The sequence below is a fragment of the Chamaea fasciata genome, unplaced genomic scaffold, assembly GCF_029207755.1.
Source record: "Chamaea fasciata isolate MVZ Bird 193981 ecotype frontalis unplaced genomic scaffold, bChaFas1.0.hap1 SCAF_14, whole genome shotgun sequence".
NCBI classification, from domain to species: domain Eukaryota; kingdom Metazoa; phylum Chordata; class Aves; order Passeriformes; family Sylviidae; genus Chamaea; species Chamaea fasciata.
Genome location: NW_027094099.1, coordinates 9,696,250 through 9,717,621, shown reverse-complemented (window position 1 = coordinate 9,717,621; position 21,372 = coordinate 9,696,250). Strand labels below are relative to the sequence as shown.

Sequence of the window (21,372 nt, the reverse complement as noted above, 5' to 3'; positions counted from 1 at the left end):
TATTTTTTCCCCTGTAAGAGCTTTTGCCCAAGACAGCCTATCAGGGTATGGAAATAATCGGGATGTCTCTCTTTGGCCCTCTAATGATGGGGACGTAAATGGTGCCCAGATGGTGCTTTAACTGTCTCATTTAATTTCCATGTTAGTAGCAGTACCCAGTGAAATCCCTGAGCCTTGGTGATGATGAGCTTCCATCACTGTTCTCCTTAAGCAGCTTGGCTGGGGACTTAAAGCTTATTGCTTATAAGGCATTCCAAAAATGCATTGAGAAATTATTCAAATAGAATTTGATGTCTCATTTTCAAAAGTAAAAGTAACCCCCTTTCATAACACATGCAATTAAAAAAAGCAACAGCAGAGCAATAAACCATAAGAAAGAAGAGCCTGCTTATCAATAAGTTAAAATGGTAAAATTAAAAATGAAAGCAGAAAGGTTGTAACTGATGTTGGTGCAAATTAATGTTAAAATCTGATTAAAGTTTAGATTGAAAACCAGGCATATGGCTCCTAAGTAAGTTGTTCCAAAATAAATTACTCTTGCCTATGGCTATTCTCACACCTCAAAACAAAGTAATACTTCTTGATGATCTCAATAAGTTACTAAACTGCCCTTAAAAACTAATTTTGCATGAAACCCCAGAGCAAAGTCTTGGCAATATTAAGATGCAGAATTTTCATGGCAAGGCATATAGTTATGAGTGCCCTGGGCTGTATGTGCTCATTTGGTATGCATCATAAAATCAGAAAGCACCCTTTTGTCAGGCACAGTGCTGGAACCATATATGGAACACTGCAGAAGTAGTAAAGTTCTTCCGCTTAGTTCTGGGTCTTTTACCGTTAGGTTGGTTTTTCTTTTCCTATTTGTGTCTCTTTAAGTTTGTGATTTTCTTTTCTTAATAAGCATTTCATTTATTATTTTTTTTTTTATTAAAAGCTCAGTCTTGCTCAAGTGAAATTTCTATGAAGTTACTGCTTTTTATTGGAAATGAGACTTCAACCATGCAAAATTTTGGAGATGTTTCATTTCACTTCCATTGACAGGGATGTGAATGATAGTTATATTCAATCTGATTTTGAGCACTGGCTTTTATCCAAGCCCAGCAGAGCTGAAAAATTGAATATGTCCATTCTGCGATCATCCAAACTGGACTACTGGCCATCCTGCCTTTGCTGGTTTTTTATGGCATCTGGGTGCCTGTCAAAGATCAGGGTCCCATTGCTCTAATTGTATGATCATGGATCACAGAGGGACACTGCCATGGTAGCTCAGGCTTCTGTGCTTCCCCAGAGCAGTAGCTCTAAAAGGGGAGTTGTAGCTCCCAGCTGTGGGACAGTGCACCTCACTGGGCTGCTCTTGCAGTGCTGGACACTTGCAGTGTTGGGAGCACTTCCCTCTCTCACTGGTTTCACTGAACACTCTGCAATATCCTGGAGGGAGGCCTCGATGCCCAGTCTCCAGGGATCTGGGATCTGGAATTTGTATTAATTAAATTGCACTATGAAGAAGCAAAGATAGAGCACACAATGAATTGTACTTATTTCATTTATATGAAAGCTGTAGCAAAGTTTTTAAAACTTAGTCTTTCATAGTACACTACTATCAAATGCTGTTCCGTGGTTAAAAATAACAAAATCCTGATGAGCTGAGACCTCCCTCCAGTTCTGTTTTCATCTTGGCAGAGAAGTGTGAAGAAGTGTTGTTTATAATATGTAGATGGCAAGGTTTGGGTTTCACAGATAAGCAAAGTGTGAACTCTTAAAGGTTAACTCTGTACGCACATATTAGAAATTGGCCCGAGTCATAAAGTTTACATCTGTTACAGGATCTAAATACAAATTTCACTAAAGCTCAGAAATATTCAAATGTGATGATCATATGCATAGTTAACAGATCTATGCCTCTAAGCAGTAATTTGGCTGTGAGTCTGGAAAATTCCAATAGTTTGGAGGATTAATGTCTTTTACCCTGGCAAGCATTTGAAATCATTATTTAGTTCAACATGCAAATGCACATCTCAGATTATATATTAATCATGATCATGTATAGTTTATCCTCTTTATCCCTATCACTGCTGAAAATGATATTAAATAAGATACATACCAATTCCTGCTTGACCTACAATCCAGGAAAGTCGAATAAAGAGCATCACACCCCAAATATTAAGCATGCATCTTACCTAGGTTTTAAAGAAAAATTACTGCATTAGTTCAATGTTGAAAGTAATGTTTAAAACCAGAAGGGTGATACAGTGCATTTCATCCCAAACAGCCCTGATGTCTGCCTTCCTCTCTTCAGAGACTTAAATGTAACAGAACTGATTTTATTTTCTTTTAATTAATTTTTCAGAAACGCAGGTAAGTTTCTCACCAGCACACCCTTCACCCATCCGAATTTGACAAATCCTGTTTTGTTTTCTTCTTCCTTGCTGACTGCTGTCTCATCTCCAGCCGAGCTTTCTCCATTTGCCACTCTCTCGACAGAGCCGGTGCTCACGGCAATGTTCTGGAGGATCACACAGAAAACAAATACATTTTTTGGGCCAGGCAGAGGACACCTGGCTGCATAAGGGAGACATAATAGAAAAGATTCCAAAGATCAGGTTTTACAGTCACTGGAGTAAAGAGCAGTTTTGTGCTCACACCAGGCATCAGCAGGTGGACTTGCTAACAAGGGGAGGAGATGAAAGAATCACTTAAGCAGAGTAAATACATTATTACCTGATCTGACACTAACCTGTTCTTATTGTAAGCTATTCCACATATATGTTGTGTTGACATGTTAGTAGAGCATCTGACATAATGAGGCTTTTGTGGTTAGCCTCTGCAAACTCTTGCAACAATTTATGAATAATGCTAAGTGTAGAAACAGGGATAATTTCAAACAGTGAAAAGAGACCTAACTGAGTGCTGCATGGTTCAGTTCTGTGATTAAATCTAGAGTTTCCCATTGAATGAAGTACAAACATAACTGCAGCAGCAGATGGGTAACATATTCCTGAAAACAGAGAAATGCCAGTGAAATGTAGAAATTGAATAATCTTTTCTGTGGCTTAGCCACCACTGGTATTACCATAGCAGATAGGATTAGGAATTGCCCTATTTATGGTGTAACCAGACTAAGTAACCCAGAATTTTAGATTGCTCACATCAGTTACAGACATAAATGTGTATTTTATCTCTTCAGCTCTCTTGCCCCAGAATCTTTGAGGCAATTTAGCCCCATGATATGTTTCTTGTGGCTTGTATAGAAATTAGTCATACTGCTGAGATTTATACTCATTGTAATTGTCTTTTGATTTAATTGGGTTTTGGTGGGTTTTTTAATTTTTTTTTTTTTTTTAAAATTTTTGTTCAGAGCTCTCACTGTTTCTGTGAGGAATTGGCATTAGGTTAGCAATTGCCTGATTTTTCTGGGTCCTTCTCAAAGGCCTTCAGGAAGGAGCCTGCACATTGCCATAGTCTGGCAGAGTCAGTATTAGGTACCACTCCTGGAGAGGAACTTAGATGCTTTTAGGCTTTTGAGGGTGATGAAGATATTTCCAGATTAACTAAGCAGGTCAAGGAGGAAAGACATCTGTGATTCTGTGAAACATGAGATTTTAAATCATGGTTAACTTCAAGGTTGTTTCTATATTTTGTCCATAAATTTAAAAATAGCAAACACACAAACCCGAAACAGACAAAAAGACCAACTGTGTATGCCTCTTATACTAATGTTTGGACTTGCCCCTCAAGAATGGGGACTGTAGCCAAAATGGTGTAAGGTTTTAGAATGCCTTTGACAAGGTAAATCCCAGCTGTGCTCACAAATGAAAAATAAGTGACTGGATAATATGTCTTGACATGGGCTAAACTTGGTGCCTATTGCCCTGCTGGCCCATAGAAAAGTGGGAATACAAGATCTGTTGAAAGCCTGTGACTTTGAGCTCCTTTGAGATACTTAGATAATTTTGACAATTCTTACCCTGAAATAATAATGTCTGTGTTTGCTCAAAATACAGTAAATGATTGAAGCTAATGAAGGAAGATCAGTAGAATAATATGATGGGCTTTTTGCTACGGTGGCTAGAATTTCAAAGAATAAAATTAAAAGGGTTTGGTCTCTGTACTTGAAACAAGTTGTTTCCTCTGTACTTTGAATTAATTTGTGCTCTCTATGCCATTATCATAAATTATGGTCTTAAACCTTCCATAAATGCATTTTAAATTGGTGTGCTTTAGTGAATGATTGGTTATTTACCAAGAAGCTGTACCTGTGCTACTCATGCATTAAGGATGTGGAATAAAAGTGACAGAACATTTTGAAAAACTACTAAAATAAAAAGTTAACTAAAAAAAAAAAAAAAAAAAAAAAGAAAAAAAAAAAAGAGAACTAACCCAACCATTTTCCTTTCCTTGTTTCAGAATGGTTTAGTCTTCATCTCTCCTGGGGCTAAAGATGATGAGCTCATCAAATCTCCAGAACAAGTGTGGAGAATAGCCAAGAGGAAGAAAGGTTAGATTATTTTTTATGTAGGGTAAATATTAAACCCAAGTAATTATCACCAGCCATCAGCTGTGAAATAGCCCTTAGACTATTTTTTAGGGATTTAATTGGCTTAATGTGTGCAAAAACTGACACATCTTGCTAAAAGATGACACATATTTGGCTCCAGCAGTGTGAAAACTAGATATTTGAAGTTCCTTTCAGGCTGTCTTGCATTGTGACATTTGAAAAATTACATATTAAAAAACTGTATTAAATATTAATATTTATCTTCTGATGTTAAGCCCAGCATCAAAGCACAATGGGAATGCTTATATGATGTTTAGCAATCTGAAGTCAAACATATGCCACTTCTTATCAGAATCTTGCAATGGGCTCTGACAGAACAGTTGTCTTCAAAAATTTGAGTTTCAAATAGGGGGAGAGGGGGGTGGGATTGCCATGGGGTATGGTGTGGTAAACCAGATTTTAGTGGTTAGGTAAAAAAGGAATAAAGCATCTGCTTCAGAAGTGCACCTTGGGCTATTCCTGTAACTCCTGTCCATGCTCAGTGTGGCATCTCCTCCCCTCCTGCCAGGGGCTGGAGCCCCATCCAGCGCACGTACAGCCTGTGCCTCCGGAGAGGAGCTCTGCCTTTTCAGACATCTCAATTCCCTTTCCTAGTTAGCTCCTATTTGGTGACCTCGTGTTTGTTTATTCTTCAGCAAAAGCTCTGCAGAGCAAAGTGATTTGTCCAAGGTCACCAAGTGAGATCATGGGACAGCCAGGAATGGGCTCCAGCCATGCTAATGGGGCATCGTTTGTTCCAGAGCTGTGGCTGTGCTCCCACACCAGGGCCACAACCCACAGAAAGGCACAGCAGGTTGCCAGTGTAACAAAAATCCCATTACCTATGACATTCACCTTCCTATTTTGAGAAGCATAAGATTATCTTCCTGTAAGATGGATACTGGATACTGGATACTGGAAAAAGTCTGGAAATCTCCAAGTTAGATTATACTCTTTTCTCTTTTTTCTAAGAGGCCCAACATGTGAAACAATTTTCTCTTCATTTTATTCTGTGATGTAATCTTCCTTTTTCTTAATAGTCTTTAAGTGAAAGCCTTAAAAAAACCCTAAAAAATCATCTAATTTTGTTTAAAATATAAAAACCATTGAGAGATACAACATAAAAAACCCCAGAATTTTCTGGTTACCATCAAAACTGAAAATCCTTTAATATGCTGCTGTTCAGTACATATTCATTCAGCATTATGTTGAAAGCCAAGATACAGTTTTACTCAAATCTGGCCACTACTGAAGTAAATTATTTCTATAAAAGGAAATTTCTTCTGGGCATGGAAATGTGTTTAGTCTTTTGAGTATAAGTTTGTACATCTGCAAATTAGCAGGGATACTAAATTAGTATGTTTCCCTTTTCCTATCTGCTTTGTTTTCCTCTTTGGAAATATTTCTCCTTTTAAGCCATTTTACACAGGTCTGTGGACAGCTTTATTTAAGTCAGGCCAAAACTAGGAAGCTGCCCTAAAAAGCTCCTAAAGAATCAGGTCCTAATTTACTAATGGCTATGTTTTTTCTTGATTTCATACTTTATATTAAGTCTCCATAGGAAAGAGGAATCTTCAAAGAACAGAAGTCTGAACAAGATCTGGACCAGCATTCAAAAATCAGAAACTTGTCCAAATTATTCAGACTTCAGAAGTATGAAAAACTGAATAGAATGGGGATGAGAGCCTGTTTTGTCTCAAGTTTTGTCATTTCACAATTGTCTAACTCAAAAAAAAAAGAACAGGAGTTCTTTCCTGCATATTAACACCTGTAGTCTCAGTTTAACTATAGCACTGGTAGTTTTCATTCGAGCCCTGCCCTGATAAGTGCACAACTAACCTCAAATTTGTTCACTGAATCAGCACCTGGTAAGTGCTGTCTGCTACCCCCTCAACACCCTTGTTCTTGATTCTTTCTTGCTGTTTGGGTTTGTTACAGCAACAAATAGGTAGCGCTCTGGATATCTGATTAACTGAAATTGCATTTGTTTCACATAATATTTTTTATAATACTTATATTTGTTAATGGGTACAATGGAGGAATCTGTCAAAATTAGTTATGCATTGGTGTAAAATTCAAGTTTAGAGTAAATGTGAATTGTGTGGCTTGGTTAAGTTATGAATTGACATTTACCATCTGCCATCCTTACTCTTTTGTGAAACAGAAGAGATTTGGTAGATGCATACTTTTAGACAAGATTAAGCTATGTTTTTCTGCTTATCAAGTACATTACAATCACCTTTTAATAAAAACATTTTCTTTGAGCAGGGTACAGAGCAGAGAACAAACTGCAGCTACCAAAGGAGATATGGTAAGTAGTACTTCTTCTCTTGGGCAAGGTCCATGAATTTAAAGACTTTCTCATATTAATAAACAGAATTAGCAGTCTGGAAATGGAATGGAGAAAAATTCTATTTTTCCTTTTTACTTACCTTTGCCAGTTGTTCATGAATTTCTAATAAGCTTGGTCTGTTGAGCTTATTCCCACTGACGCTGCCAGTGTTTCTGTAATAATCAATTTTGGGAACTGGGTCCATTGTGTTATGGCCAAAAGTTTGTAGATAATACATTTTACTGTGAGTATCATAGGGATGTAAGCTAGCTTCTGTTTTCTCCCCATTTTGACGGAAATTGTCATATAATTCTCTTTTTCCTGGTCTGTAACTAATTCTGAGTCTGTTATGTGTTTCATCAGTAAAAGATGTTTCTTCATAATGTGGTGGGTCAGAGCCCACATCCTCTTGGGTTGTTTCATTGTTGTCATGGTCTTCATTAATTATGTTAACTTGAAACCGATTTGCGTTTGGATCCAAGAATACATTTGGTGCATTGTTCATTGACATCTTCAGGGATGCTACAGACTTAGGTCACTGATCCGTGTACTCTTCTGTGGCTGCAGCCACTCAGGTGCAGATACGGCAAAGGGTTTAGTGCTGTTGCATATCAGATCTTTGCTTCTCAAATAATGAAGGGCTGAGAATTTTCTCTTGAATATCTAAGCAGTCTTCCTGATGTTGGCTGCCGGTTTTGTGCTAAAAAGATATAAATAAACTATTTCTATTATCTTGCATGGTTAGGTAAGTTTCCCACCACAAGCTTTCTCCTCTCCTCTGCCTCAAGAAGTATCCACGAGACTGTCTTCCTATGACTTGTTGAGTAAAAACATAGCTGAAGGAGAGATAGAGCTTGTGGAGATGTTCCATCTGTGATGGATGCACTTGGCCCTCTAACCAAACCAGCAGCATTTTGGTACAAGCTCCAGAGGAGGTAAAGGCCTGAGCTGTAACTGGGCCAAGAACTCCTCTAGTTTCAATCTGTTTTATGAAAACCCACAGAAGAGCAGGGTGATGTGGTGAGCATCCATGTACACAACCATGGAACATGATCATGCAATTAACACATGGATCGCATGGGGCTCACTCCTCTGTAGCCTGCTTCCCCAATCCCTTCCAGGACAGTTGCTCCCTGTATGGTGCAGATGTTAAATCTGTTTGAGGTACAGGATTTGCATTTGTCCTTGTTGAATGTCATGAGATTCCTGCTGGCCCATTCCTGTGGCCTGTCTAGGTCCCCCTGAATGGCAGCCCATAGAGAGGTGAACACGCAGCTGTATAATCTGCTTCTCACCTCCTCTTTCCCACACAGATCTCCTCAAAGAAAACAAAGGAGCAACCGAAAACTCCCTAGAGAAGAAGGGGCATGTATATTTAAGGCTTTTAGTGGCTTAAGTACCCTTGCAGCAATTTAAAGTATGGCTTAGAAAGCCCTGAAATGAGCTATTGAAATGATGGCAATCATATGTCTTGAAACATATTTCTAAGGAGATTAGGGAGTGTGGTTTTATAGACCTGTATAATTCAGTAGGAGCCCCGTTTGTTCAAAGGCACTAAACCAGAACATGCTTAGACATTGAAACTCTGCAAGCATTTGTAAAAGCAGAAAGTTTTAGAGACAAAATCTATCTTATAAACAAATATATGACCTGAAAATCTGGGTAAATAAGCCCATTACAGACATTGTTTTAAAGCTTCATATTTTTGCAAGAGGTTGGACTAAATGAACTCCAAAGATTTTTTCAATTTAAATTTCTCAATGATTTTGTGAAATGCATTTGGCCCTTTGGCACTAAAAGATAAAATATGACATCAATATTTATAGCTCAGCAATGTAGATTTTCTCTAAAATCACATATCCAAATTTGAAGAGCTGATAATCAAATGTTCTCCATCTTCAGTATAAGATACAACAAAAGCATATTTTCTTATTTCTTCCATCAGCTATGGGTAATATTCTGCTGTCACTTCTCTGCTAAGATACCACTTTGTCACCTCACACATTTATGTTAGTTTTCCTGCTTAATGTTGTGTCAGCCTAACAACATACTACATTTATTTAGTTTATTTTACTTTTACTGGCTTTGTACTACTATTATTATTATTATTATTATTATTATTATTATTACTATTACTACACATTTATGATCATAGTATTCTGCTTCCGTCAGCCTTTTAAAGTTGCAAGGAAATGTTTCATCTTCAGGCATGAAGGAGCAAAAACAAATCTTCTGTCATTGAGGTGAGTGAAATTATGTTTGTTTCCATCTCCATGACTGAATGAAATCCTCATTCTTTGATGACAAGGAAACTTTTGCTACCAAGTAAAATGATTCTGTCATTTCACTGTCATATTTCCATATAAGTGTTTTGCTAGGAAAAGTAAAGTCTCTTACCTTTCTGCTGTTCTTGAAAATAACACTTTGGTTTTCACAATGTATTTCCAGAGATCTCTGAACTGTTATTTGCCATTAACTTTGTGTTTAGTTTTCTAGCATTATGCATAAATAATCAAGTTTCCCTTATTCAGGGTAATTTAACTTACCATTCAATCCTGTGTTTTTAGGGAAGGACAGTCTGCCTCTTATTCAAGCATATAGTGTGACCCTCTCTTTGAGGCATTGCAGACTCTGTCTTATTGGCCAGACTTTTCTCCTGTTTAATATACTGAATTGACCATCCAATCCCTCTCTTTCAAAACATTTCTAGATGGTGATTTAGAAAGGCATTCTAGCTTGTTAACTTTTAACCAGTAAATGTTCCTATCCATTACAATTACTGGGTTTATGGCATTGCGAAATTTCTAAGGGGCCTGAAAATACTTTTGTTATCTCCATTTCCCTCCCAGCTATGCCTGATTCTGCACAGATCATACTCTATCTTTCAGTTCTGCATATGTAGTCATGCAGATAACAAGAGTTCAGGACAGGATCTGCTCAGTGCATTTTATGCGGAAAATTCAGTGAAGTCAGTGGGATCATTCTTTGGGGGGTCCTCTTGTCCTACATGCGGTTTTAAACCATTTACTCCTGACCCTATTTAAAGTTTTACTCTGTATATTTAAAAAGCCTTTGAAAAATTATGTTCTCTGTATTGTTTCTGGGAAGGCTCACTTCCTAGTCTTTTTGGGATGAAGAAAAGAGCAGGCAGGAAATTATGAAGCTTTGTAATTAGAAGGGAATTAGATAATTGCTTCCAGCAATAGATTGTGTCAAGAACAAAAGTAATAAGACAATATTGGGGTTCTTTGGATGTGTTTGCTGTGTAGTTTAGAGATAACTGAACTATATTTAACCCAGATAACTTAAGTACCTTCAGCACTCTAACCTGACAGCCCAGAGCTCAGCTGTGCTGATTAGATGGACATAAAAATAATGGAAGTGTCAGATCTCTGCAGTGATGATCCAATCCAGCAATAACAGATCACATGAAACATTGTAGAGATATCTACCTTGGATTTTATGGCTAAATTAACTATGATAAATGCAGTATACTGAATCTCTGAGGGTCTGGAAATTTTTCTTATGTATAATCTGAAGCAGTTGAAAGCCCTTACATTCACAAAATTGTTTGTTTTATAATTTACTTGGGTCAGTGTGGATTAATATTGTCTGTTCCTCTCTTGTATTTTTCAGACAGGAGATTCATGTCCTTCTCTGTTCAATTGAGTATTTTATGTTCCAAATGGCACTTGAGGTCTGCTGTTCCACTGTCTGCCTCTGCCTAGTATATAGGGCAAAAGGAGTAACATGTATTTTTCAGAATACATGAAAAAGAAAACAACTGCTGTAACTGATCTCCTTGTCTTAGCTCCTCATTGCAAACAGATCTGTTTAGCAAAAGTGACAGTGCCTAAAATTCTAATGCCAGCCTTCTTAAAAACGGAATTGAATTTCTGTCAAGTACTGTCACACTTGCTGAACAGCTGTGTGTATGAGGGTGACCTTGAATATCCAGATTTGAGTCTCTGCTTCTGCTCTTTCACTTCGGCTTTGATAGGATCTCCCATGATCAGTTCATCAGTGACAGTCCAGATCATACACTGTGCACAACAGCAGGGGCACAAACAGAAGAACTGGCTCTGGAGAGTGCTGGAGTGTACAGAGCTCTGGACCCCATCTCTCCTTGGGGGCTGGGTAAAAGTGGGTCAGCAGCATGATTGTGTCTGCTCTGGCCATGCCAGGCTGGTGTAATTATTGCTGGGAGCTGTTGACCAGCAGTAGAGTTTAAGTTCCACTTTAAAGAGAATTATCTTCTGTAACCAAGTGGAATAAAAACATGGGGCACACCTCCTGCAGGCACCTCCTCTAAGCCACAACCATTTGTTGTCCTCCACTTTTGCATCCTCAGTGTCCAAGTACAGACACTGAGTTTCAGAGAATTGTATTGGATGAGGAGCGCAGGGGGCTACCACTTAAACATTCACCATACATGAGCCTGTCTTTTTCTTCAGCCTGTCATGACACACAGTAGACATGAAGAGCCAGGTACCATCCGATCCTTAAAATACTGGCCATGGCAACTTTCTAGTGATTTTTTGTGTATTTGTTTGCTGTTAGCCTTTTCTTATCTACCATTCCACTGTTCATCAAATAAAAGCAACATGACGTACCTTTTGAGTTTGCAACAAATATTTATTTAACAAAATGGATGCCACCAACATATCTCCAAAATGCAGGCATGTATAACAAATGTAACAACAGTTGGTTTCCAAAATGAAATCAACATCAAATTTAAGGCAGGATATTCTGTGAGTTTTCATGCAAGGGCATATTCAAATGTTCCTTTATCCAACCCCTCAACTTCATCTTCCCACGTGGAAGAAGGCATACTGCTGTAGGGGTCTAGCAAGATTTTGAAGCATCTGATAATTAGAAGTCCCAAGAAAACACACAAAATCCCCACAAAGGCAAAGCCAGTTTTTTGCTCTAAAGTCAGAGGGAAGGCAGACATTTCGTTGACACTCATGCTGGCTGAAGTGTTGCTGCAGTAATTACTGCTCATCATTGGGCATCACATCCTGGTGGCTCTGTGGGATTTTCACCTCTCTTGCTTCTTTGCCTGCATAGAAACATCAAATCAGTGTGGTTAGCTCAAAATGGGCAGCATGCATCTGAGCTGTAGCATATGAACATTTGAAAATGAAAACCAGCTTGGATTTTAGAAGTGTCCAGTTGTTTTTTCACGTTTAAATTAATGTGATAAAATTGCAACTATTAGCCTCTACACACCATTCACTTACTGGCCTCTGTTTTGAGACAGCAGACTCACAATTTTCTGGCTTTCTGTCTCCTCAAAACAGAAATTTCAGTTGTTGCAAACAACATTTTGTCAGACTGGGCACAAGACTCCAGACTGTGATTTGGCAATACTCTCTAAGGTCTCCACATGCAGAAACCTGGTATGTTCCCTGAAATGACTTTACATCTCTGTGCTTAAACTTGTTAAACTTGCATTGACCTCAAAGGCAATTTCAGCTAAACAATGTGGATTTTACTCATTTGATTTAGCTCAGAGTCTACATAAATAGATCCAACTTGTAAAATAAAAGACTGTGTGTGCAATTTTAGTGAAGTCTTGGGCTCCAGTTTCATAAAAAAAAATTATTTGTGTATTTTGAGCTTGTATAAGAATCCTTCACCTTTCTCTATACATGTCCACTGTTGTGTAGGAGCAGAGATTGGTGGAAGAAGAGATAGCAGAATTAAATTCCCTTCCCCTGAATCTTGCTCTCATTTATTTCTTCTCCTTGTTCTTCCCCATACATACCCTGCCATTTTTACAGGCACAGTAAACAGGAGATGTGCCCGTGCTCCTTGCGTTGCTCAGGGGACTGACCCTGACGCGTGTCCTAGGGAAGCAGGATGCTCAAGCAACTCCACACTGCTGCTGCCACCAGGAGAGCTCTGCATGTTTCCAGAAAGGAGAAACTTCTTATCTTTGCCTTTTAAGGAGATCTTACCTATAGATTTTAGTTGCGGGTGGGAATAAATTGCTTTTTTTTTAGGTTTTCCATCAGATATTGGAATCACATCTTTCTTTTGTATCTATGGACAGCAGGAGAATTGGAAGGCTGGGACATCAAAAGTGCCAAAGGACAAAGACTTTTATTCTAAGGCTAGAACTTGAGGTTTTCTGGCTCTTGCTAACACCTATTTAACGAACATGCCTCAGGGGAAACTCTTTTTGTTAACAATTCAACCTCTTTTTCCCCAGGGAATTGCCAGTATCCATTTATTTCTAGGTAGAATAATTAGGCCACTTAGCGCTCTGTGCTGCCATGGCTACACTGCTTCAGGTACCTGCACGGCTAAGCCAGGTTAAAGGGAGTGCCAGTATCTGTTCTCTGTACTGCAGCCATGGCTAGAGGAGCCATACTCTGAGTCAGCCTACAAGAAAAAACAACAGAAAGAGTACAAATAACTTCTGGTATTCCTGAGCACACAGAAATGGACAGAACTTTTATCCTGTTTGGTGTCTCCTTTCTCACTTCAAAATTTTAGGTTTTTTGACTACCATCCTAAAGAACAAAAATTTTAGAACAAAGATCAAAAGGGCAAAACACTAGTATTTCTCTTTTTTGCAATAAATTTCAGTGTAGTAGATATTAAATAATGTTTCCTGATAGTCTTTACACATTTGCCAGAGCTTAACAGCAAATGTTCTGTTTATTCTATAGACCTGTGTATGAGATCCTTCCTTGTTTTGAATTATATTCTGCTCTTTGTGTCATGCTGTTTTATCCCTGTTAAGCTGGAAGAAAGATCCAGATACAGCCTATAGGAATTAGAAATAATGTCAACAACAAGCAATATTTATTTTCTGAAAATTCATCATAGGTAAAGCCCGCCTGCTATATGGATTTTCATTGGGCATACTTCCAATTTTTCTTTTAAGTTTGACCTTCTGCAGGAAAAAAAAAATACAAAAATATCAATATCACAAATTTATGTTAGAAGTCAGTTGATTTGAGCAAAAGCCAGTAAAAAAATACTTTCCAAAAGTCCTAGGATACTAGGTTATAACGATTAAAAACAAGAGTTATACAGGAAAATGATACATAGTCACTACCTGGAAAAGCCAGACCCAAAAAACCCCCAGCCGTTCTCTTGAGAGACATTGAGAAAAATGTTAGGGGTATGGAGAACCCTGAATTTGAGCTGAGTCCAGACAAATATGTTTGTGTTTGACGTAACATTTCTTCACTACAGAGAGTAGTTTTCCAAGAATATGACTTCCAGTCTTACTAATTTTGCAGCTTACACACTGGAATTAGATGGGATTTGTTTGTACATTATGTACTTGTCAGGAGACATTATGGGACAAATCTCTGTGCAAAGCTTGATTGATGCTGAAACGTGGAGAAATTGATATCTTAGTCTTACTTAACGAAAGTTTGCATGAAAAAGCTGCATCAGAAAACTCTGTATTTTGCCTGGGGGGACTGGATCTGGGAAACTCTAATGTGCAGCTTTGTATTCTTCTGTTCCTTGTTCTGAATTTCAGAAATTGTAATTGAAGCCTTAAAGTTCACAGGAAATTTTGTTCTAATTATGTATCCCCAAACTCGTGGCACCTTGAGTACCTTTTATTGCTTTCACATTTTAGTGCTGCACACAGGTTAGATGTCCTCTCCCAGTTAGTCAGATACCTTTTCATTTGCTGCAGTGTATTGAGTCAGAGGACTGTGAATGCTAACTAACCTGGCCTGGATCCCAAAATCCTCAAAGATAGCCCTTAGGACAGCATCATGGGGACAGGCATTGTGTCATTTATAATCTGCAGAGCCATTTTTTCGGGGCTGGCCCCAGACAGAGCTCGATCTTTTTTTTTTACAGGTCAGGATTCTTCTCCTCCTTTGATTCGTTACCAGTATTAACACTGTCAAAAAGAAAGGCTCCTTAACATCCTGCTGTGAAATAAAAGGCCACTGGAAGTCCATCTGAGGCCAGAAGAAACAATCAGAGTCCTAAAGAAAATAGGAATGAGGAAAACAGCTTAATACTGAGCTAAGAAAAACAGAGGTATGAGCTGGGGGTCCTGGCTGCACCTGTGGGGGAACACCATGGGTACTAGGTATGGTGAGGCAGCTGGAAGGAAGAGGTCAAAATTCTTATTCTAGCAGAATCATCAGCCCCACTCTGCCAGTGTTTGGTGTGGATTGAAGATCCCAGCTCCAGCTATTTGGTGCTTTGGGGTGACAGGGTGTCATTTTTTTCCAGACCTAGCCTTTATTCTTAGGTTTACGGAGACACTTAAGAAGATCAGGAAAGTAACCAGGATAATCTTCCTGGTGTTCTGGATTTCAGTCCTTCTCTCACAGAACCCCCTTATAGGATTTTTTTTCTAATGGCTCAGTACTCAGGAAATTAGTACCTTTACACGAACTCAAGCTGGGAGCATTCATCCTTTTGGCATGACTAAGCCTTAGGTGCCTAAAAACTCACTTCCTAAATGACAGTTTGTAACAACATAACAGTGGTCATCTCTTTTTGGATGTCTACAGCCCAGCTGCTGGTTCATGGCTGTGGTCATTCTGAAAGTACTTTGAATAGCTTCAGTCCTGAGCTTGTGCTTGAGTAACAGCAAACCTAACTTGAAAAGGGACTTATAAATAGGCATTCTCTCAGAGCTTTGGAAGCACCTCATTTGCCCTTAATTATCTGTTCAGGGAAACAAAACTGTATTCCAGAAATGCTATTACAGAAATTGGTCATAGAAGATGGCAAGATGAAAAGATTAACAATGGAGAAGTCCTATAAAACAGACTAGAAATAGAAATCAGCACGAATATGGAATTCTCTGAAAAGTCTGAGCTAACTGAGTTAACAACATACGGCCAGAAATGCTGCAAAAGAAGCACTGTGACCACACAGCCGACCTGTCATACTCATGTGCTCACTGCTTGCCTGTATTCTCTCAGTTGCTGGGGAGAACCTTTTCTCTTCAGGGTACGGGTTCTAAGACATTCAGGGAGGTGAAGGTAGGAAGGCCAGGACATGGATGCTCAGCAAATGAAGGCATTGCTCACAGCTCTGCAAAGAGAGCCCCACACAGTGTTTTTGCAGCATGGTAACTCAGGGTGCAAGCAACACTTTTCCACATAAACAGCATTCCCCTGCAAAGAAGCAGTAGCCGAGCAGTGACACTTCCAGCCTTCCGACAAGGAATGAATTGCAAAAATAAGATTTTATCTGTAGCAAGTATATAAACCTGAAGTCTTCACTGGATGAGAGCTTCTGTGTTGTGAATTCATATACGTCGTCTAGATTTGGATAATATAGAGATGCACGAAAATAAAACCTTCACTAGCATCATCCTTAACTTGGGAATGTGGGAAAGTGGTGCCTGCTTCCCAGGGGATGGAGGCTGAGAGAGACCGAGCACCTGCAAAGCAATTGTTGCTGTAGGATGGCGCGCCCAGCCTTCGCTTCCACCGGCCCCGTCACCCTGGGGAGGCAGATTTAGGCGCCTACCCTGCCCTGCTCCCCCCGCCGCCCCGGCTGCCTCCCCCCGTTGCTCCCTGCCCTCGCCGGGAGTGCGGCCGGGCCGGGCCGGGCCGGGCCGGGCCGGGCGGCGCCGCAAGGTCAGCCCCGCGCCCCGCCCGCCGGCCCCGCCGCGCCGCCCGCGCTACGAACCCTTGTCCTCCGCGCCCGCGCTGCCCATGGTGGCGGAGCGCGGGGCTCTCCGCGCCTCCGGCCCGCCTCGCCAGCTGTCGAAAGCCCAGGTTGGAGTCCCGACGGCTCGGGGCACGGGGTGGTCCCGGGGCGGCGGGGGCAGCTCGTCCGGGCTCCCCTCGCCGCCCGGCGATGCGACCCCGCCGGGAGATGCTCAAACCGCCCTAATTAAAAAATTAAACACGGCCGCTGCTGCTACCGCCTCCTCCTCCACCTCTTCGCCCGCCCCTTTCCATCGCTATTCAGCCGCGCTCCTCTCCAGCCCCGGTTTGCAGGGATTAAACCCAGGAGCGTGGAAACTTCCTGCAAAACACTACGTGCGGTGCATCGGTAAGGGCCGGGCCGGGGCTGCTGCGGAGCGGGGCGGGAGAAGCCCTCCCTCCTCCGCTCCGCTCCCGCCGCCCAGGCCGGGTACCGGGGCCTCGAAGGCCGGGTGGTCTCTGCAGTGATGGAGGACGGGGCTGCGGTGCCCGCAGGAGGGGCTGCATCCCTCCCGGGCCCCGGTACCGGCCGAGAGGCGCAGCCCCGCCGCCGGCGCCGAGCGGGACCTGTGGAGCCGCGCTGGGTGCGGCGGGGCCGCTGCTGGCCGTGAAACAGCGGGCAGGCTTTCACACGCTCATCGGAGCGGGGCGTGCTGAGCCCAAAGCCTCTTAGCCTGTGCCCGCAGTGTGGCCTCGGGTCCTCCCAGCAGCTGTAATAGTAATAACGATTAAAGCATAGACCTCGTTTTATTATCCTTTCATTAGCTGCGTTTAGCTGATGCTGGTTGTATATTAGAGAGGTTTCTATTTGCCACAACAGCAGGTGTTTAAGTTGGATTAGGAAAGAAGATTCATTTTCCCAAAGCTGGATCTGTATATATTGCATTAATAAATAGCAAATCTGTTTCAAATGATAGTGGTTCCATATTTGTAAATCATCCGGGTGAATACACTCCTGCAGGGATGCACGTGGGTCAGTGGAACAGGACTGTATCACACTGTCATGCATCATGAGGCTTCTGAAACTGTTGTAGACCTACTAACAGAGTTTGTTCTGTAGAAAATAATTTTAAAACTCATCATGTTTCTTGCTACATGCAATAACACTATGATGGATTAAACCTTCTTCCTGAAATGATCTAGGAAAAAAAGGGGTTTGCCTTGCCTGCCATTTTAATGCCCTATTCCTCTGCTGTGACTGCAGTGAACTTCTAAGCAAAGGGCAGAGTCAAAATGCAGCTTTCTCCTGCTGTTAGAACTAATGGTTAAACTGATGGTTAACTATGTACTTGCTAATGGTTACTGGTTTGATTTTCTAATGTTGCAGCATTTGTCATGTGATAAACAATGTCTGTAAGTCAAGCTAATTTTTGAAGTGCCTGTCATATTTAAAGATCCATGAAGACTTTATAAATAGATAGTTTTAAATAGTGTAAGACTGCTTTCAGAATTTGTATATAGAGCCCCTACTGTTCCTAAGGAGCTCTAGTTTTCTTTTTTAGCCCTGTCCCTGATTTACTTGGGGGCCCCATGCAGGTCTCTCACCTGATGGAAAGCTGTAGTTTGAAATTTTGGGAGGAGCAAACACAAGATCGCAGAATTTCAGAGTGCCTCCTCAACTTGGCATAATTGTTAAGGGAGAGTGACAGAAGCCCAGGGATTCCTAATAATTGCTGAGCATTGCTACACTTGGAGAATCTTTTTGGAAATATGACTTGGGAGTAGCCAGGACCACTCTTACTGTTGTGGCTGGGAGTGAGGGACAGCATTGACAATAGAAACATATTTTGAGGGGGTGCATCTTGCCTCTTCTGCCAGAATTCAGGTATGGATGCTGGGCCTTTCACTACCATTTTCCAGGAAGAGGTTTACTTGTGGGATACTACTTCTTATAGATACATTATCCTTTTGTCTTGTTATTCTTATAGGATTGAACTTAAAGAATTCATTGTGGTTTTTTAACATTGAGATAATTGTCCCTCTTGTACTCTGGCATGGCAGAAGTTGCTGAAATCATGTGTTTATTTCTAGGAATCTGACACTCATGTTCTACTCTGAGGAGTTCTGATTTTATGTATTGAAGATCCACTTTGCTGGAATTGAAACTGGGAAAGAAACTGGCAGCTAGCAACAGGGAATAAGTCTCCTTTATCTACCAGTTGTCAGCAGACAAGTAGCACTATTCTGTTCAAGATGGTATATTTTAAAATGAAAAAGTGATGGAACAACAATATTTTCCTACATTTCATTTCTTTTTCACTTAAAAATGACAAGTTTTGCTTTTGCATGGGAAAATCGATTTTTTTTGGTAAGGCAAATGGGAGAGCAGTGTTTGTGAATCATTCTGGGTATATGGACAAAGGGAGCATTCACTACTCTGCTTTCAATTTCTTTATCAGCATTTATCTTTTGTGTTCAACTGACTGTTACTATCACTTTCATCTGACTTCAATCATATTTGCTGTTGATTTGATCCTTATTCAGGGAGTGCTGTGTTTCCTCAAAGGAGAGCCCTTGATCAGAAATAGAGATTTTATAATCATCTAGTAATTTGTTGAGTTAGCAAATTCAAGTGGCATAATTTAAGGTTGGGCAAGACACTGAAAGCCAAGTGGGTGCCAGTGAGTGAAAGGCAGCTTGGAAGTCTTAGAGCTATTAGCTGGTCAATACTTCTAATGTTTAAGGATCACTGGAATGGTGTAAGTATCAAGAAAATGTAACTGGTTTGAGGGATAACTAACTCCCTTGTAACTTGCTTTTCAGCTTAGCTTGAAACAGCTCTTTGAGTGCTCCTTTGCACATAAAAAAACCTCTCCCTTCAATTGCTAGAAATTTTAAATGGGCTGAAGTGGGCAGAGTCAGTGAAGAGTATTGTGCACAGAAGAAACAGATAAATTTGAAACTCCCCTCTAAAGCAAATTTAAGCAAGTTTTTTTGAGAATATAATCAGAAAGCAAGAGTATATAGGGGAGATAAAAGTAGTAATAGAGGCACACAGCATGAGTGGGTGGATTATATATTAATTTATGTATTCATCACAGTTGCAACTTGGAATTATTTTATATAATTTAATTCAAGGCATTTAGCATTTTCAGAAGAATAAACATCTTCATTCTACCATTTTTTTTTTTTACATGGTCTTAAAAGATCTGAATCTCTATTTGTGCTTATTCAAAGGCTGTGCTTTTACTAGACACTGACTTCACCAGCAAGATAGAGTCTACAGCCCTGTGGGTCTGTAGGGCACTGCTTTGGTGACTGCTGGGAATGAGGCAGAAAAACAAGTCCTACAAAGCAGTCTCCCCATGTTAAATGCCTGACTAGGCCCACTCTTCAAATAGGAAAAGCTAAGGATTCAGAAACTGAAGAAGGTTGAAAATCACCCCCTTTGTGTTGGGGAAGGTGGAAGAGTGCGTGAATACAGTGAAAACCAACAGTGCCACCTTGTGTGGGTGGGACGGGAGAGTTCGTCCATGAGGAGACAAAAGGCCCCCGGTGTGTCCCGGGCTCCTCCAGCTCGGCACTGGGGCTAGCCAGGGACAGGGCAAAGGGAAAGAGGAGTTCCCCTTAGACCTGCACGAGGGAGGGGTTTGCTGCTTCACTTGAAAGGCAGACGTGGTGGGTATGTTCGGGGCACTCAGCCTGACAGTGGAAGAAGGACCAACAAAAAGCAGGTTGCTCAGTTTTTTCTTCTGTAATTCAGCAGCTAGAGTAACGTCTGGGGAAGAGGGGATAATATGAATTGTTTCCATATAGGAACAGTAAAAGTACTTCCAAAAGTCTGGTCTTATGCAGCCTTTTAGGGGTAAAAAATAGGTGATTAAGACTGAGACTCAAGCTGTGGTCAAGGGTCGCACAAGACTGAAAAAAAAATTGTGATACTTAAGGAGATAAAAGCCTCTGTGGGGGAGAAAGAAGTTATGTCCCTGCAGATCAAGTAGAGCAGGTCTCCTGTGTGACTGATACCATGTTGTTTCTCAGCCCGGAAAGATGATGCTTAAATGCAAAGAGAGCCTTTGGGGAAATACTTGCCTCACTATAGGTCCACTATAAGTATGCAAAAGAGGGCGCCAGTTGCAGAGTAGGGTTATTATTTATATATATATATACATATATATTTAGCACAAAATAAAGCAGCATAGGTTGGTTGCAGCCTTAGGCAGTGCGGATTGGTCTGGAAATTGTGTCTTGTGCAAAAAGGGACCTTTAAATAAGGTATGAAAGTAAAAATATTTACAAAGCAAATATATTGCTAAAGGAACCCTTCTTCAGCTGTAGTTGGGGCTTCCTGGAGAAGGGACGGGGTCTAAAAACTGCTAAACACATTTAGGTACCACAGCAAACAAAAGAAGAAGAATTATGTGTGACATGTCCACCATGCAGGCATCATGTAGGTGAGAATTGAAAACAGTCATTATAAAAAAAAAAAGAGTCAAATGGAGTTAAAAGCTATGAGGCTCCAAATTCCCACTTTCTGAAGTTCTGTGCAAACTGACTTTCAGGAACATAGAATTTTTTCACAGGTTCCACCTGATAAAAGTATTGATGAACTGCTTTTGATCATGACATAACCAGAAACAAAATTTAAAAAAAAAAAAGAGATAAACCAAAGACAAATTAAAGTGGTCCTTTCTAAAAGGATGATGCATATTTGTTCATTAGCATATTGGGAGCTATGCCTTGTTTGTCACTGAGGACTTGAGACTTGAATTTACTGGAGAGTTATTGTTTTGAAAAGAATGCTGATACTTAAAATACACATAATTATTTTACCTCAGTAACTACTTGTACAAGACACTTTCAGTAGAGTTCCTTTAGAGTTGCTTACATTTACATATATATGCAAG

General features: G+C 40.4%; 2 protein-coding genes and 1 long non-coding RNA gene across 11 annotated transcripts in view; 1 reads left to right on the top strand and 2 right to left on the bottom strand.

Moving 5' to 3' along the window:
- LOC136296693 (uncharacterized) overlaps window positions 1-4,475 on the top strand; it is a 35,750-nt gene extending 31,275 nt beyond the window's left edge. The window contains exon 5 of the long non-coding RNA XR_010722986.1: window positions 4,405-4,475. This is a non-coding gene — a long non-coding RNA (uncharacterized lncRNA). The remainder of the gene's footprint in view (window positions 1-4,404) is intronic.
- SLC12A1 (solute carrier family 12 member 1) overlaps window positions 1-9,501 on the bottom strand; it is a 44,796-nt gene extending 35,295 nt beyond the window's left edge. For 4 of the 5 annotated variants that reach the window (XM_066196009.1, XM_066196012.1, XM_066196011.1 and 1 more), the window contains exons 1-4: window positions 9,413-9,501; window positions 6,967-7,566; window positions 2,369-2,503; window positions 2,102-2,177 (exon numbers count right to left, since the gene is read on the bottom strand). In XM_066196009.1, coding sequence (XP_066052106.1) covers window positions 2,102-2,177; window positions 2,369-2,503; window positions 6,967-7,377 — 622 coding nt within the window. In that variant the 5' untranslated portion in view covers window positions 7,378-7,566; window positions 9,413-9,501. Of the gene's footprint in view, window positions 1-2,101; window positions 2,178-2,368; window positions 2,504-6,966; window positions 7,567-9,263; window positions 9,372-9,412 lie in introns of those variants that run through there. The other variant, XM_066196010.1, reaches the window with a different exon arrangement.
- Window positions 9,502-11,480: 1,979 nt separating this feature from the next.
- On the bottom strand, window positions 11,481-16,720 carry CTXN2 (cortexin 2). Of its 5 annotated transcripts, XM_066196017.1 has the most exons (5): window positions 16,506-16,720; window positions 14,571-14,836; window positions 13,170-13,256; window positions 12,637-12,773; window positions 11,481-11,928 (listed from the first exon to the last, which is right to left on the bottom strand). In XM_066196017.1, the coding sequence occupies exon 5, from the start codon at window positions 11,872-11,874 to the stop codon at window positions 11,626-11,628; it is 249 nt and encodes an 82-aa protein (XP_066052114.1). In that variant the 5' UTR covers window positions 11,875-11,928; window positions 12,637-12,773; window positions 13,170-13,256; window positions 14,571-14,836; window positions 16,506-16,720; the 3' UTR covers window positions 11,481-11,625. The 5 variants fall into 5 exon arrangements, with proteins under 5 accessions (XP_066052114.1, XP_066052111.1, XP_066052115.1 ...); XM_066196014.1 differs by lacking the exon at window positions 14,571-14,836; XM_066196018.1 differs by lacking the exons at window positions 12,637-12,773; window positions 14,571-14,836.
- Between the last annotated feature and the right edge of the window lie 4,652 nt (window positions 16,721-21,372).

What these genes read in the sequence shown, in the direction of transcription:
- CTXN2 (XM_066196017.1), bottom strand. Translation starts at nt 11,874, where the DNA reads ATGATGAGCAGTAATTACTGCAGCAACACTTCAGCCAGCATGAGTGTC.